The 17,564-nt window shown below is 30.1% G+C and overlaps 1 protein-coding gene across 1 annotated transcript in view; it reads left to right on the forward strand.

Moving 5' to 3' along the window:
• The window catches only part of LOC143223917 (uncharacterized), a 139,453-nt gene that overhangs the window by 88,893 nt on the left and 32,996 nt on the right, over positions 1 to 17,564 (forward strand). The window contains exons 33-36 of the mRNA XM_076452391.1: positions 824 to 946; positions 10,422 to 10,715; positions 12,028 to 12,063; positions 12,535 to 12,657. Of these exons, the coding sequence (XP_076308506.1) occupies positions 824 to 946; positions 10,422 to 10,715; positions 12,028 to 12,063; positions 12,535 to 12,657 (576 nt within the window). The remainder of the gene's footprint in view (positions 1 to 823; positions 947 to 10,421; positions 10,716 to 12,027; positions 12,064 to 12,534; positions 12,658 to 17,564) is intronic.

The following is a 17,564-nucleotide window of genomic DNA, read 5'->3' on the forward strand; positions in this document are numbered from 1 at the left end:
TTCAATTTTATTATGTATTAGGGCCTCTAACAACCTACTTTATATGCCCAAAAGTAATGCATAATCCATTTTATATATATAATAGGATCATTTTTGGTACAAGAAAGGAATCGCTAGGGCCCCTGATGGAAGAGTTTTGAGAAAGAAATAAAAGTGATAATATTTATCATTTTTTTCTGTATGCTTGTCTGAAAAAAATCACTTACTTAGATGAAAATTTTTTGAAATTGTCAAATTTTTATTCACTCCATAAACATGTGTATTGTGATATAGGCACTTTTATAAGTATAATAAGCTTTAGTTGTGCTTAACCAATACTTTGAAATAGTCATTGTTAATATTCAGGCATTTTAAAGGTGGTCTCAAGTGAGCAATTTTTATAGCTGCCATTTTGTTTCATCATGATTCCTAGTATTAAGTGCTGTTGTACTTAATGATAATTATGGGTATGTACTTAGAAATATATTCTTAGATATTTTAAATAAATACATATATAGATATGTTATTTAAACAGATAAACTATGTGTTTTTAAAAAATAATATTGTAAGATAGTTTGATTTGTAAAAAATGTGTTCTTATTAATGAAAAGTCAAAGGATTAACTATTTCACTTGGGTAGTTTCAATTTTAAAATAAGTAATACAAGACACATTACAGGCAATATTATTAACGTTTACAGTTATCACTTTAAATATTTGTTTATAAAACAGGTTTTTGTTTTAGGAGCTATTTTCCTTTTTTGATTATATCAAATTGTTCATAGATATCCATTTTTCTAAATCTTATGACTGGAAATATGGTATAATACATATGTTGTTTATAGGTAATGAGGTTTCATGTGGCAAGTTTGTAATTGTCAAATTCTACAGAGGAAATCAAGATTATTTTAAATCTGAGATCACTTACAATGCAAAGGAGGGCTGTTATTGTAAGCAGCTTCAAACTGGTAAGCTATTGATAGATTAATCTTCAGGCTTAATAGACTTGCTTATGTAAAAAAAGAACAATGAATTATTTCATTATAATTAATTCATAGCTTCATTTCAGATCTGTATTTTATTATGTTTGGTTTTATAAACTTTTTCCATTACTTAGATTAATTTTTCCAATTTAATTTAATTACAAGCTGAGACACTTAACCTATGCCAAGATGCATAAGAGTTTGATGTATGGCTTAAAATAATAAATCAAATTTATGTTTTTATATGCACAATTTATTTCACTCATATTTTATTCACAACTGTTATTATTTCACACCTACTTTATTTGCTTTACAGAAATGGTATTACGTTTATTTTACTTTGTTATTTCTGCTAATTCCTCTCCACAGTCTTAGTGTTTTTGATGTAATGAGTTATTCTTGATAGAAAAATTCTTCCTGAGCTAAAATAAGAAGATTTCTTGGTGATCCTACTCTTGAATATCTAATATAGAATTGACCATGTGAAAAGCAAGGGGTTTTCATATATAGTCCTGCCACTTTAATGGTCTGACCTTGTGCTTTGGTTGCCAGTTTTCCTGGAAACAGATGTGACTGTTTGACATTTTAAATGAAAAATACACAATTTTCCAAGAAAACTAAACAAAATTGAAATGGAAAAATTTAAAAATAGAAATTAGTTTACAACTGTGGAGTTGTTAATTACACCCACCAAAAAGTGTATCAATTAGACTTGGTTCAAAGATCATGGATTAATTTTCAGATAAACAAGCAAATGTTTAATTTTTATAAATATATATTAAAGACACTTGATTGAAGAGTTGGTGTGGACCAGTTTTTTTTACAACTTTTTATGATGGTTTTCATATTAGTATATACATCCTAAGAAACATGACATTTTTTATAGCGTGAAAAGTTGAAAATATTTTGAAAATCTAAATGTGAATTATAAGAAGCTGCAAAGTTTTTATTTATAAATACATATATGATTTTATAACAGTTTTACTACAAATGATTAAAACATATGTTAAAAATACAGAAAAAAGGAAATTGTCTTTTTGATAAACATAAACTAAGGAAAATACTTGTATCTGTATTGGATTTGAAAAACTCAATAAATTAAAGAGCTAAAAATAAAATTGTTTTTGACAAATTTTTAGCAAATTTCCTGATATATTTCATTATGTATTCACAATATGCTTTAAATGAGAAAGACTGAGAGCAAAGGTTTTCACAGTGTGTTTTCTCCTCTTGTTTTCCTGATTTTCATAGTATGCTTCATTGTGTGTTCACAATCTGCTTTAGAGAGAGCAAGAAATGAAAGTAAAGTTACTATCATTATCCAAAACATGTGTGACTAGTTTTCTAATTTATTTGTTGTAAACTGCATGAAGATTTTCTTAGTATTGAATCTGTGATGGATTCAGTTCTTTAGAAGCAACACAGTGAAGGGATAAAACCATTAGTCCAGCATGAGCAGATAAAAAGATCTGTAACTATATCAACTTGTAGAGAGGGAGGGACTTCTTTTAAAATCCTTGGACAGTTTCCAAGCTAACTTTTAACAAGTTAGCAACTGTGAAGCTTGAATCAAGACTTCAGCTACATATATTTTATCTTGATAGTGAAAGGTGCAAAACAGGAGAGCTTACAACTCCTGTCAACTTGATAATTAAACAAGCAGAGCATATTGATGGAGGAACTGAAAAAATGTTTTGATCCTAAGGAAATGAAGGAAAACGACATTCCTATAACCAAGATTCCTGTCTCATATGAAGACACTTTCCAAATATTTTATGCAAAGGCTTATATTGTTATATATTTAAAGATAGATAAGTTATTCTGTTAAAAATTTTACCAGAGAACTGCTAATTGTATAAACCTTACAAGAAGCTACAGTTTCGTGATAACATATTATGTTATGGTCTTAAGAGGAAAAATTCTCACAAGGCAGAGAAAAATCTGGAGGAGTAGAGATGATATGTGGAGGTAATCTGTCTTCTAGCTAGTAGGAAAGGCCATAGACTTGAGTAAAAGAGAAAGGTTTAATATTCCTATCGGTCACATGAATAAACCTATTATAGATCTGCCAAATTTTCTTGCCACCTAAAAATTGTCAGTGCTGTTTGTTATTATCACCCAAACCATAGGCATCACACAGATAAAAAAAAGTGGAGAGGGGCATGGAGAGAAGGACATCCAAGCCTTCAGCAGGGTTAAATTGCTTTTAAAAGATTGGATTGTGGTAGGAAATATTTTTTGTTATTTACTATTAAAAAATAAAAATTTAATAAAATATTACACCTGTACTTATTTTTAAATAGTAGATCTGATGATAGATGTCAAATAGTTCCAAGCAAATCTCTGAATGTGAAACACTACACACACACATACTTATTTAAGGTACCAATAGTAAGTTGCAAAATAATTTTGAACTAATAGTAAAAAGTGATTTTACCAAAAGTATTATGATGAATACTTTATTGTGTGTGACATATAGCTAGGCATTCACTTGAAGAAAAGGTGGGTAAATAGATAATACACTTATTACACAATAGGAACAGCTAAAACTGTTTTAACTTAGTCCAGTAAATTTAGTAAAGCATGGAAGTCAATATCTCTTGAAATTGTTTAAAAATATTGTACGTTTTGTTATTCAAAACTGATGATCTTGCTAGATTGGCTGGTTCAATAAGAGATGTGGAATCAAATTTATATACATTTATGTATGTATGTTCAACATCATAGTATGATTCAAACAAGATTGAGACATGGTAGATTTTGAGTATTGCTTTTATTCTTCTTGAAATGTTGAAATAACTGTTATTAGTTGCTGTCATAAAGAGAACTATATTAACCAATATTACTACATGATGAATCAATTCTCTTTCAGATTTTCTAAGGTTTTTAATATAATCAAATATTTCTCATATTTTCATTTTTTTTTAATGGAAAATTTACAGAAAAATCTACAATTAGGTTTCTATTTCAGACTGTAAAATCTGACTTATAGAATTTTGATACATGTAGCAGGGTTTGACTGTACTGTTGTTTTTGAGCTGCTTTAATAAGAAGCTGTTCACAGTGGATATATATTTTAAAATAAGTCTGTTCAAACCTGTCACATCCAAACCATTATTATATGGTCTAGAACCTGAAAATAAATCTGTCAGTAATAATCATCTGGTGAATTTGGGTATTTTTGTTATTCTTTTCTTTCTCAAAATGAGCTGGAAATGTCTTACAACATAGAAGCTGTAGATCATTAACTAAGTTTATTTTTTGGCTTTCTGTTCACAGTTTATGTAAAAAAGTTTAAACTATTCTTCATTCTGCATGCTTTGCAGTGTTTCCGTAGTCAGTTTTTGCTAGAAACTGACTTGGCATAACAAATTAGTATAACAAACATTCGTTCATAGCCAAAGCATGAAAAAAGTCAAACTGGGTCACGTGAGATTGAACCCATCTTATTCTGGCCTTACTATCACTGTTTAATGGGTGAGACAGAGACCAGTTCCTATAACTCATTAAAGCTGTCATAATTATGTAAAATACTCACTAGTGTCTGGCCTTGCACAGTCTATCTGGTGGGACTAAGAAAATGGATTCCAGTTTGTCTGTCCTCATATTCTACATATGTAAGCTTAAATGTTTTTCATGGTCTAGCATCTCGTTTTGTAACTAGTTTTGTCATTTCTAATGTGGCATCCATAGAATCTTTTGTTACTTTTATGTGCTTCAGTGTATCAGTATGCTAAATTAAGAGAGTGTCCATAGAAATAATGTGTAAATATTTTGGCTCAGTTTTCTTTATACTCCATTCTTTTGACCAGCCTTGATACCAGAACCATTCTAACATTGGCCCATGCATTGATTTATAGATAAGTTTATACAGTAGATTACAATGTCATCTGTTGTTGTTGTAATATTAGTTTTCTCTAATTCATGATGCCCTACAAAGTCTTTATTTCAGGCACAATAAAAGTTTCTCTTTTCTTAACTGTCTATTGTTTCATTAACTAAAATGCTAAAGAATTAAGAAATGTGAACAGATAAAACAATATTTTGCAAATTTTTCAGAGCTAGAACTTGCATCATGCCACTTGTATACTTACGTAAAGAAACTACACAAGGTTTGAATCATTTCCATATCCTCCTTCTGCACCATAATCTCTAATAGGCAAACCTTGTCAAGCTTAAAATGAATATTAGACAATATTTTGAGTAGCATTTTACAATTTTACTGATATTCTATTTAACTAAGAGTTGATGCCATTTCTACTAAACATTTTGTGTTCTCTGGGATTACTAAAAGGCATTCTACTGCTTTTTTAAAGCAATCAGAGGTAGCAAATTTATTAAAACATTTAATATTCGACATAACTTGTTTATACTTAAAGTACCCAGAGATTATAAATGCAAGATCCATCATCATCTTTGTTGACAGTTTTCCTTCATTATGTGCCCTGATATATATATAATATATATATATATTATATATATAATACACATACGACAAGACAGTACATTTTATCATCAGACTGGTCATAATGCAGCCACTCCAAGCATAGAACCAGTCATCCTTGAACCATCTTTTTGATATATTTTTTGTCCTTCTCCAGTATTGTCTTTTTGAAAACTGAATATTTTAGGTTGATGTGGCCAGTTTCCTGTCTCAGGAGGCAGTAGATTTAGGTTTGTTGTTTCCAACTCTATTTCATTTTCACTCTCTGTGGTAGGCCTGTCAATAAGATGTGAAGTTCCACTTGTACTAGATTCTGGATTAGTGACAACTAGATCAGTGCTATCCAGTTATGGTATAGAATCTATTCAGGTTACATACTGTTTTCAGCATGCTTTGAAGTTGTAGGGCTGATAAAAAAAATGGCCTATAGTAGACTGGTTGCAATGTTTCTTGTGTTTAGATTTATCCCATTGAATTTAAAAATTACAACTTAGCTCTAATTAGGCCTACTGCAATCTGTTTTACGTATTTCTTTTGTAAATTTGTTAATTACTATTAATCTACTTAAAATTTTCACCATTTTATTAATTTAACTTTTAGCAATAATAACTCAGAACAGGAATGTGAAAACTGCATAATTTGTGTATTAGATCTGTTTATTTTTTACAAGTTCTAGACTATAAAGCTTCATTTTAATAATACTGGTAATACAGATTTTAAAAGTGTATAATCCAATGAGATTGTTATTCCAATTATGTATTGAAAGTAAAGTTAAGCCAAGTTAGTAAAATATAATGTTATTTCTTATGCATGCTTACCACTTTTATGGAAAATGTATTTAGTGTTTTTTATTACAATTTGTTAAACTTTAGCTGAACAGTGTAATGTATTTTATATGTAGATCTGTTATATCACATTATAATAGTGCTGTGTACTTGTCTTAAATTTCATGACATCAATAGATATGTAAATACAAAACACTATTTGGCCGTGATTATATTCTCTTACAACACAAAAAGTGTTGGGGAAGGGGCCAAAAAGAATGATTCTTTAAAAAATTGGGGAGCATTTTTGATGTTTTGAAAAGGTTTGAGGTAAATACCCACATCACCCCCCCCCCCTTAAGAAGGGAGTGAATCTTATACAAAAGCTTGAAAAGAGAAAAACCATACCACTTATGTGAAGATATATCAGCTACTTTCAGATATGTTCCAAAAGAGATGATGCATCTAAGAGCATTCTTATTTGCTATCACTGCCTAAGTTTTCACAAAGGAATTTCAAAATTCATAGATAATATTCAGGACTAAAGACTGATGCAGGGTCTCAATACAAGCTCTACTCACCACTTAGCAACACTCATGCTCAGACAACTATTGAGTAAATAACTGCTTTATAAACTTTCCTAGAGTACAAGATATGGAATCAGAATTGAAACACAGGGGATGTTTAAATAATATTATTATACAGTCTTCAGTCGTAAGTGTAAAAAAACACACCAAAATTTGGTATTAGTTTTAAATAAACATGGTATCTTGTGTTGCTATTTTCCTTTGCCCTGAACAGATCAATGTTTGAACATTTTCAAAAATTTACATTAGATTAAAAATGGAGACCTAGCATCTAAATAACAGTGAGTCAAGCTAAACATTTAGACAAGACAAGATTTTCTTACTTGACATGAGAATTTGATCTTAACACATAGTTCCAACTTTAAGAGTGAGAAGCTGAGCTTAATATATATTATTGAATTAAAGTAAAAGTTGTCTACCTAACTCAGGGGTTCCCAACTGGTGAGTAGCGACCCCTTGGGGGGTTGCAAAGCCTTGGCAGGGGAGTCGCATAGCCTTGTTAGAAGTAGCTTGGGATAACATTAATTTTATTTCATCAATTACATTTTCACGCTCTTACATTTTTTTGGTTTTGGTGCAATGCAAAACGTGTGCTACGTTAGTTCAATGTCATAGGTGATATTATAGGTGTATGTATGGGTGCGCTATGTATCAGTCATACTTCAAAGTCAGCATGATAGCTTTACGTGTCCTTGTTCCATTTGCTTCTACCTACTTGTGTGAGGCAGGATTTTCCACTCTTGTCAATATAAAAACAAAGAATGGGAACAGATTGGATGTTGGAGATGGCACGAGACTGGCTCTAACAAGTGCTTGGCCACGAATTTCAAAGCTTGCTGCTGAAATGCAACATCAGGCATCTCACTAGCTGGGTTGGATAGCTGTTCAAACCTATGTTAATATTATTTTAAGAAATATATGTTCTTTTTGTGAATTCAGGTTGGACCAATGTGATTTAATTTGCTAATAAATAATTACAGAATTTTTAAATATTTTTTTTTAGATGTTTCTTTCCCTCTTCTTCACAGAAAATAAAAGAAAAATTAAGCTGCTGATAGTAAGCCCTAAGTAGGGGGTCACATGGCTTTTAAACTTTTAGGTAAGGGGTCGTGAGTGCCAAAAAGTTGGGAACCCCTGACCTAACTGTATATACAGAAGGTGCCACAAAGCTAAAACTTTACTATTCAACCAATTCAAATAAACTTTTCTTCTAAAATCCAAATTCCAAGTTTTTGAGTTCAGTCAAGTTTCTTATTGTTAGATAAACATGATTCTTTCATTTAAATGTAGTATGATATTTATGAATTAGATAGTAATAAAGAGCAAGTGGTAAAGTAAGTTTTTCTAGAAGTGATAATTTTGACAGATTTGTTACTTGAACCTTCTAAGTTTTCTCATTATTAAATATTATTACATGATAACATCTAATAGTTGATAGAAAGTTCTGGGCCAAAAACAGTATATATAGGCAACTAACTTGAGAAGTAAGTTATTGAAAGTGAAAATAAAAGTGATGTTAGACTTTGTGTGAATTAATCATAACAGATGATACCTAAAATGTGTTCCACAGCATACACTGTAATAACAGAAATAGGGGAGAATAATTTGTCTTATCAAAGGGTGTTCTAAAGTAATTGAACCAAGCTGTTTGAGAGACAATTATGTAAAGTTCTGAATTCAACTGTGACAATCAACAATATAAAGAATATTTGTACATACATTTGACTTTTTTTTAATATGTAACTTTTAAACAAGTGGATTGTGTGTTGTCTATTCAGTGTTGAAATTTATTGCCAATAAGTCACAGTCATGTGCTGTAAAGAATCATGGCCTCTGTAAAAGCCATTCGGAAGCCAGCTAGGATTATACAATAGCAAAAGCAGTAAAAGAAGACATGAATGATGGCAGAAATAGGCCTATGTATGCTTGACTGTAGTGGTGGCAAAAATAGTGTAGAAATTACATTATATAACCATGTCAACTGCTTTTGATAAATGGATAAATTGGACTTAAACAATAACAGGAGAACTAGAAAGAGAGGAGCATAGGAGGAAATACTGAAAGAAGAAACAGAAATAGAGAGACAGAGAGACTAAGATCACAGATTGAGATCACTAAGCTTACCCAACAAAAAAATGATAGACCCAAGAATGACAATGGGGTCAGTGCCAGCTGAACCAAGCTGTCCAAATCTGATAAACAGAAAAATGATATGAATGCTTTCGTGGAGAGATATGAAAGATTCACCCAAAGTCAGAACTAGGAAAAAAACGTGACTGGGTAGTCTGTCTCAGCTCACTTCTCATAGGAAAAGGTGTACAAGTATATGCAGGTGTGGTATTGAAGATTTCATGGACTATGACAAGATTAAAATGGCTTTGCTAAATTTATGAACTTATCAAGGAAAGTTTTCCCCCCAATAGTTCAGAGAAGTAAAACCTGATACTGGAGAAACTATATTTTAGTTTGTGGTACATCTACAATGATACTTCACAAGGTGGACTAGAAGACACAATCACAAGTACCTACTGTAAAGACTCCACTCCTATAAAACCCCCATCACTAAAAAACCAAACTTTTTTCCCATTATCTAGAAGTAATATAAACAATAAATTGCAAACTATTGTGTTACAAGAAGAAGAATATGGTGCACAAAAACTTTGTAAAGTTATACTTACCAACTTGCATTTTATGTATAAAAGAACTGAAGATTAAAAAGCTTAAGATTAGAATTTGCCCACTTAAGTTGGTAATTTTGAAAAGAGCAATGCTGCTTAGTCATTTTCTGGACAATGCAGTGATATATTAACTTTTGCTTTACAGCCTAACTTTTAAATTCAAAATGTTAACAATCCAAACACAGATTGTGTTTAGATAAAAACTAGTAAATTTAAAAACATTCATATCTAAAGAAGCTCAAACTATCAATTAAAACTATAGAAACAGTAATTTGAGAAATGCTATACCCCTCTCTTCTATACAAAGAGCAATTATATTGTGTGAATTGTCCTATAAATTCTAGTGCTTTCCATAAACCTTGAACTATGGTCAGACTAAACTTCTACAACTGGATTGAGAGTGTTCCAAAATGAGAACTTCAAAAACTAGAATGGCTTCCAATTAAGAAATATACATAATAATTGAGTGTGTGTGTGTTTTCTTATAACAAAACCACCTCAGGCAATCTGCTGACTCCACTGAGGGGAATTAAACCCCTGAATTTAGCATTGTAAATCCATAGATTTACCACTGTACCAGCAGGGGACCATAATAAGAGTAAGATATAGAGTATTTGCATACTGCAATCTCATGTTGATACTTATGTTCTGTAAAATATTAATATATGGTAATTTTCTAAAGTCAAAATCAATAATATAATTTTACATTTTATATAAACTTATGATTATTGTCTAACCACCAGAAGAGGATTTTACAAAACAAATATTTTAGAGTTAAACATACCAACAAACATTTTGTATAATAGAAAAACTGAAGACTAGAAGTTGATGTTTACCATTGACTTACTTAGGTTGATAAGGATGAAAGAAACAATGGTTATCATTCATATAGTATGCTGTTTTCATAAACAATGAAATGAAATATTATGTTTCACTTTATAATATGGAAGTTATTTATATTATAGTTTAATAATGTATTTCTCTTAGGTCTCTATATTTTACTGAGTGTGAAAAGTCCTTGGAGCAAAGTTGGCAACACATATGGTGCTGTGCATTTGACAGACCTGGTATATCTTGTAAATTATCACTCAAAAAATAAAAGAACAATTGAAAGGAAACTAAAGTATTGTAAAACATATCCACCACTTGTAACTTACCCTCCACTTCCACCTAATCCAATGGAACCACCTACAAGTTGTCCTTCAGTTCCTTATTCCTGTCTCCACTGCCATCATGACATAGACCATAAACTACAGGGAATTATTTGTACATTTGATTTCAGTAAGTTCAGGCATTATAAAACTATATTCTTTGTATTCCATATAATACTTTATATATACATTACTAAGGATCAAATAATGTATGGGAGCAGCTAAAAGAAAAGTACATATACATATTAAAAGTATGTTTTTCACCATTTTATATTTTCATTACATGTACTTATTAATGTATATACCAAAAATAACATATCCCTTAAAGTATATGTAATTTTTGAATTAAACATACCTGTTTACTTTTAGGCACTTAGATGACTGATGACATCTTTTATTATTATTCATTTTATATCTATAAAATAAGTGTACTCTGTTGTGTGAAAAAAAGTAACAAGAAGCAAGAAAATTATTTTTCATTGTATTAAATGATAGTGGAAGAAAGTTATTGTGTGATAGAAGATAAGTATGTAACAGAAAACTGATTAAGAAAATGATGATTTACAACAATATTATTGTTTGAGTTATAGGTATACAGTAAAGACAACAAGAAAATAATTGTTATAATATATGATGGGTTCATTAATTTGTTCATTAAATAAACTTATGATTTTTTGTAAGAACAAAACTATGTTAATCATGTTTTACTGTAAGCACTGACAAGACAAGAAAATTAATAATTGGAATGTTTTCTACAGCATTAAGATTGTTTCACAATGATGAGAGTTTGATATACATTGTGTTAGATAATAGGGTTACAAGTTTAACTTTTCTATCTATATGTATCATTTGCAATTGAGGAAAATGTTTACATTTTTGAGATTATACTGTAAAATTTTTCCTGTTTCATTTAACAATAATTAATATATGGTCATGTGATCCTTTCATAGCTTGAGTTTGATTAATTGTATCACAAAAATTAAATATATATATTTTGTAATTTCTTTTTGTATCAGACATTTATGTGTTAGAAAGATTACTTTCAAGTGTTTACACAAAATGCCTTTTAAATTAAGCTAACTATGATTTTATTTAAATTATGATCATCATACTAACAACAACTAATTGTGTTTTTCAAGATTCTGTTTATGGATTCTTCTCTAGGTTTACTAAGAAAAAGAACATGAAATTAATGGATAAAGAAGAACAGGATTTATTTGAACATTGAAACCTGTTCTGTATTTATATTTTACCTGCAGTTAATATACACTAAGATATGCTTAAAATTTATCTTAACTTATTTATTGTTTCAGTTTCTCATACAGTCATTTGATAAAACCTTTTTATTTATACAAATATATTTCTATGCCTTTTATTTAATCAACCTAATGAAAACAAGAATTTCAAAATGATTTAAATCTTTTCTCTTTTGATCTTCATAGTTCTTAAAATTGACATCAAGACAATTCCTGCTTCAGGTAGGTCATCACATGTAATTTTGTTGCCAATTTAATTACTTTGATTTTGTGAATTTTTTTAAAATGAATAAAGGTAAATACAATATAACCATGGTATGTTATATTTTACAAATATAAATTTACAACAACATAAATATTAGTAGTGCAAAAGTTCACGTTTTAAAAACAGGATCTCATTATATACTTTGTATATAAAGTACATGTATCTATTAATATTGTGTGCATAAATATGTATGTGTATATATATATATATATATATATATAACTTAAAAGTAAAATTTAAGTGAATAACTTAATTGAAATTTTTTATCAGTAAAATAAAAACATTAAGTAGTTTTTACTTTGGTTAAAATTAATTACAGAAACTGTATAATATAAATATTAAGAAACCAAATTATTAATCCTTTAATAATTTTGCATGGACTTTTTTTAGTGTTTTAAGTTGGCCTTATGACAAATTTGTTTTTTTAGAATATAAACATTCCTGTGGAAAGTTTGTAATTGTCAAGTTCTACAAAGGTAACAAATATGAATTTGGATATGAGATTACCTACAGTGTGAAAAGTGGCTGCTATTGCGATCAGTTGAAAGTTGGTAAGTTATAGGCATAGATGTTGAAGCATATAAAACTTACTTATACTTCATGAGATACAGTTGTTTTTTGTAACAGTATTTATGTACATTTTCTTATGACATGTGTTGTTATACTTTAAATTAAAGAAAGAATATAACTCATATATTCTTTTTTGTGTTTGTCAATGAACTTGATTTTGAGAATATTGTTTGAATGTATATTTTACCACTTAGAGTTTTCTTTACATTTTACTAATTATCTTTTCATAACAGTAAAACATCATATAAGTGACTAATATGGATCAGTGTTTTATGACTGAAGTTTTAATACATGTAAATTCCTATTAGGAACTCAGTACATGCATAATATGTGTGATCTTTTTACATGAAATCTAAATAGAACTGTTTAAAATTCAGGTATTTCTCATTCAACACTTCCTCTTGAGCAATATGATTAAGATTTTATGTGTGTTATTTATTTACTACCAGTTTTATAGTATTTCACTTGGGAAAATTCTTGCATGCATATCTTTTTAACCATAAACATTACGTTATATAAAATAAAATATAATAGACATTTTAAACAAGGAAATACAACTTGTATTGTGGTAATAATACTAATAAATAACATGTAAAAGTAATAGATATTTATATGATAATAGGAATGTAAGACATTTGGGGTTAATTGTTTACAATGCACTATCTTCTTAGACTTTCATTGTTAATTAAATTTTTCTCTTTTCTTTTCTCTATCTTCTGTTTCTGTGGCACTCTTCCAAGATTACAAGATAGTATCATGGGAACATGTTTTTATTTAATACAAACTTCAACTTTGATTTTTGAAATTTAAATAATTTCTTAAAGTTCTGAAACTTCAAAGACTGAACTCATTATACTGGATTGTGTGTTTGTAAGTTAAAAGTTTTTATGAAAGGTTGTCGAATTTTTAATAAACTAAATCAAAATAAATCCATTAGCTACACCATTTATACAAATTTGAAGGATGTGTTACAGAACTATATAAAGTTTTATCCTATAGTACACTTTGCAGTCTAGCTACAGGAGGAACATCCCCACACCTACTTCTGACTTTAACACTTATAATCTGAGAATGATCTATGATATTTTCTTGAATCAAAATGAAAAAGTATGAAAACTACTGCTGAAACATTACCATTCATGTTAACTGAGAATTAAGATACTGTGTATCATTTACTTTTTTCTAGATGCTAACATAAAAGGGCATGTTCAATGTCCATAAGTTTAATAAAATATCATAGTTAGAGGACTTGAACTTTTGTATTTGCTACCAATTCATTTGCCCTGGCTGAACTAATGAAGTGAATGTTAATGATTTATATATGCACATTAATCAGAAGAAAGAGCCCACAACGTAGAGCTCTGTAGAAGGAGCACATTTCAGTTTGAGTATCAGTTAAATACTCATCATAACTTTGATATACATGCCCAATAAACATGCAAAGACAGATTGTGTTCTAAACAAACCTTAAATTCAAGAAATAACAACAACATTGTTTCATTTATTACCTGGGAATAATATTATATGTACAAAAATAATGTTTAATAACACAAATTTAACTCACTGTTACATTAGTAAACTGTCGTCCACTAGAAACTAATTAATGAGAAGAGTGACACCAGTTAAGGGCCATGTAAATATAATTTTCTCATTTAATAATGCATGTAATTATTTATTCAATCACCATAAAATCTCTTAGCTTACGGAATAAGATTAAAACATAATTAAGAAATTATACATATAGTCCAAATAAATATATAATATTTGAATTCAGTGGATTAAAGGGGCTACTGTAGTATTACTATAAGGTCATCACATGAGTAATGTCCAGTTTTAGGTTCAGAAAAACGGAAAGGATTTCAAATGCTTTTAATGTTATTTAATCAATAATGTATGTTCCATTATTATTAATTACTTCCTGTCAAGGATTCACAAGCTTCTAAATGCCACTTACATAAAATTCTTGGGGTTTGCAGGAAAAGAATGTAAAGAGGGTAGTTTTGACATCTTCATGTGTTCCAAGCTCTTTTCCATCAATATAGTTCTGCAAACTTCAGAATGGATGATAATGAGATGGGACAAGGTCTGGAGAATAAGGAGGATGTGGAAGTTTTTCCTAGTCTAGCTCTTCAATCTTTACAGATGTAATCCTTGCTGAATGGGGCTGTGCATTATCTTGATGTAACACAACACCTTTATGATTGATCAAAGCAGGACTCTTTTCTTTCATTGCAACATTCAAGTGCTCTAACTGATGTAATCGTAACATTAAGTGGCAACAACTCAAAATGGATCACACCAACAATATCTCACCAAATGCTTAATAAGACTTTCCTAGGGTATAGAGGTCTATTTTGGGCTGTGCTTTAACCAGTTTACCTGCACTGAGCCATTGTCGGCAGCACTTAATATTATTATCAAATTTTCATTTTTCATCTCCACTCACTAACCAGTCCAAAAAAGATGTGTTACATTCGTGAGAGTGCACAGAAGTGCAAATGTCCACAATTGCTCTTAGGTTGACTTTTGTCAAATCCTTGGGGACCCATTTTCCAACTTTTGACATCTTTCCAAGGTGTTGCAGATGACGGTGAGCTGTTCAATGGGTTGAAATAAGCTTCTGTGCTAGTTTTTAACTGTTAAAGCACAATCTTTATCAAGTGCAGCCAGCAGCAAATCACCATTAAACTCAGCAGGACAACTTGAATGTGCTGCATCACTTAAGCTGTCTCACTTGATCTGAACTTGTAAAATCACCTTCAACATTTTTTCTCATTGAGAGAGTGCACCATAAACACTTTGAATGTTTCATTTAGCTTCTGCTTCACTGTTGCCTTTTTTAAACTCATATAGCTCTAATGTGCTCCTCAGACAAATCTGTCTTCATAAGTGTTTATTTGCTTAATGATCTGAAAAAGTAGAGTTAGGTTAGTTTCTTTTATTTATCTAAATATTTTTATACATGTCCTACTTCATATTTTAATCATTAGAATCTTCTACAAAGTCAGAAATAATAATGCACTTTCTTTATTATATTTTTGGACATTACTTATTGGATGACTCAAAACTTTAAAAATTTTTTTGTTAAAAATCTGTTTTTTGAACTTTGAATTTACATTAGGTTTTCCTCTTATTTTCAAATTTCTGTTCTGTATACTATTACTTATAGTGGACTCTGGAAAAGTGATAGGACTATTTAAATAGTTTATTCACTCTTTACATTTTATGGAGTTGATTCTTCCATGCTATTAGAGAATGTAAATTCTCACCCTGTGGTAATGTTTCACTGATCCCTGTTGACAATTGAATGGGAAAGGGTGAGAATACTTATCATTCTCTATAACACTCACATACTTCTGTCAAGAACACATTTTAAAGGTTCTGTCTAAATGAACATTCTAATCAAATGTCTGGTCATACATAGCTGTCATGGTATCCCATGTAGTGTTGTAACTGTATAGAAAAAGCTAGCACATGATTTTGGTACATGCTAAAAGAAATCAATTTAAGAGGACTTCACAAATAAACCTTGATAAAAATAGTTTTTATCACAATATATATTTAGTTTATGTGATGACATGACACAAAAAGTGTAGAGGATTATCAGTCAAGCAGAAATTTCACATAAAAGCTTTACAAAATGCTCTTTGTACTCTGTGACACATTGCTGCATACAATGTCAAGTACTCTGTAAATCATGAGACTGGGACAAGTAAATTTGTAACAAGGAAAAGAGGAGGCAGAACACCAGAATTCAATGTTACTGATATTAACTGTCTTCGTTTATGCTGCCTTGAGAACAGAAGAAAAGACTGTCACTGATCTCAATCAGGAGATAAATGACTATGTACCAAATGAGAGATAAATGTTCAGATGTACGGTATCAAGAAGAATCAGTGAGAATGGAACACTTGGTTGTGTTGAAGATAGAAAAACCATTACTTTGATCTTCAATTATTATCAGGAGATTCACGTTTGCTAAAAACAAAAGTACAAAAACTGGACTGTTAATGATTGGAAAAGGGTGTTATAAATGGATGAGTCCAAGTTTGAAATATTTGGGTGAAAACATAGGTTGTATGTCCAACAGTGAAAGATATTTACCTCAGTGTTTAGCACTCACCATGAAACATGGAGCAGGCAGTGTGATGGTTTGGGGGTGTTTTTCTACTGAAGCATCAGAAGACATTTGCATAACAGGTGGAATAATACCATCAGATATTTATCTGCCAAGGCATACCCAGTGGTTAGAATATTATGAGTAGAGGACAAAGAAGACAATGACCTCAAACACTCACCCAATCTATGTGAAAGTTGTTTAGCTAAGAAAGAAGCTACAGGAGTCATTCAAATAATGCATTCACCCCCACAAAGCCCCAGTCTAAACTAAATAGTACAGGTCTAGGATTTGTTATATTAAATCCTGACAAATCTTAGCTACTTCCAAAGAAACTGAATAGCAGTGTATTAGAGACTTTGGAGTAAAATACCAAAGGAAACTTTGACTAAGTATGTTGAAACAATGCCTGAAAGACTGGTTGCAGTTATTTAAACAAAAGTAGACACACAAAATATTTTACCAGTTTACTGAACTTAAACTTCCTCTGAGTTTCTGTTGTACTAAATGTGAAGGATAATAAAATTTTCATCTTTCAACTGTGGTTTACTTTCCAATGTTCTGTAAAAGTATCCTGAAATGTAATTTTTTTTTTTATTTTGTCCTAATGCTTTTACCCAGTACTGTATGTGGTTACTTGCTAAAGTCAAATGTTGTGATACAATCTCATAATTTATTCTAAACTACAAACTGTTCTATAATGATAATAAGAGCTTGGTACAAAGCAGCATTATAAAGAATAATGTTAAACATAAAAACTTGCATTTTGTG

The sequence above is a fragment of the Tachypleus tridentatus genome, chromosome 8, assembly GCF_004210375.1.
Source record: "Tachypleus tridentatus isolate NWPU-2018 chromosome 8, ASM421037v1, whole genome shotgun sequence".
NCBI lineage: Eukaryota > Metazoa > Arthropoda > Merostomata > Xiphosura > Limulidae > Tachypleus > Tachypleus tridentatus.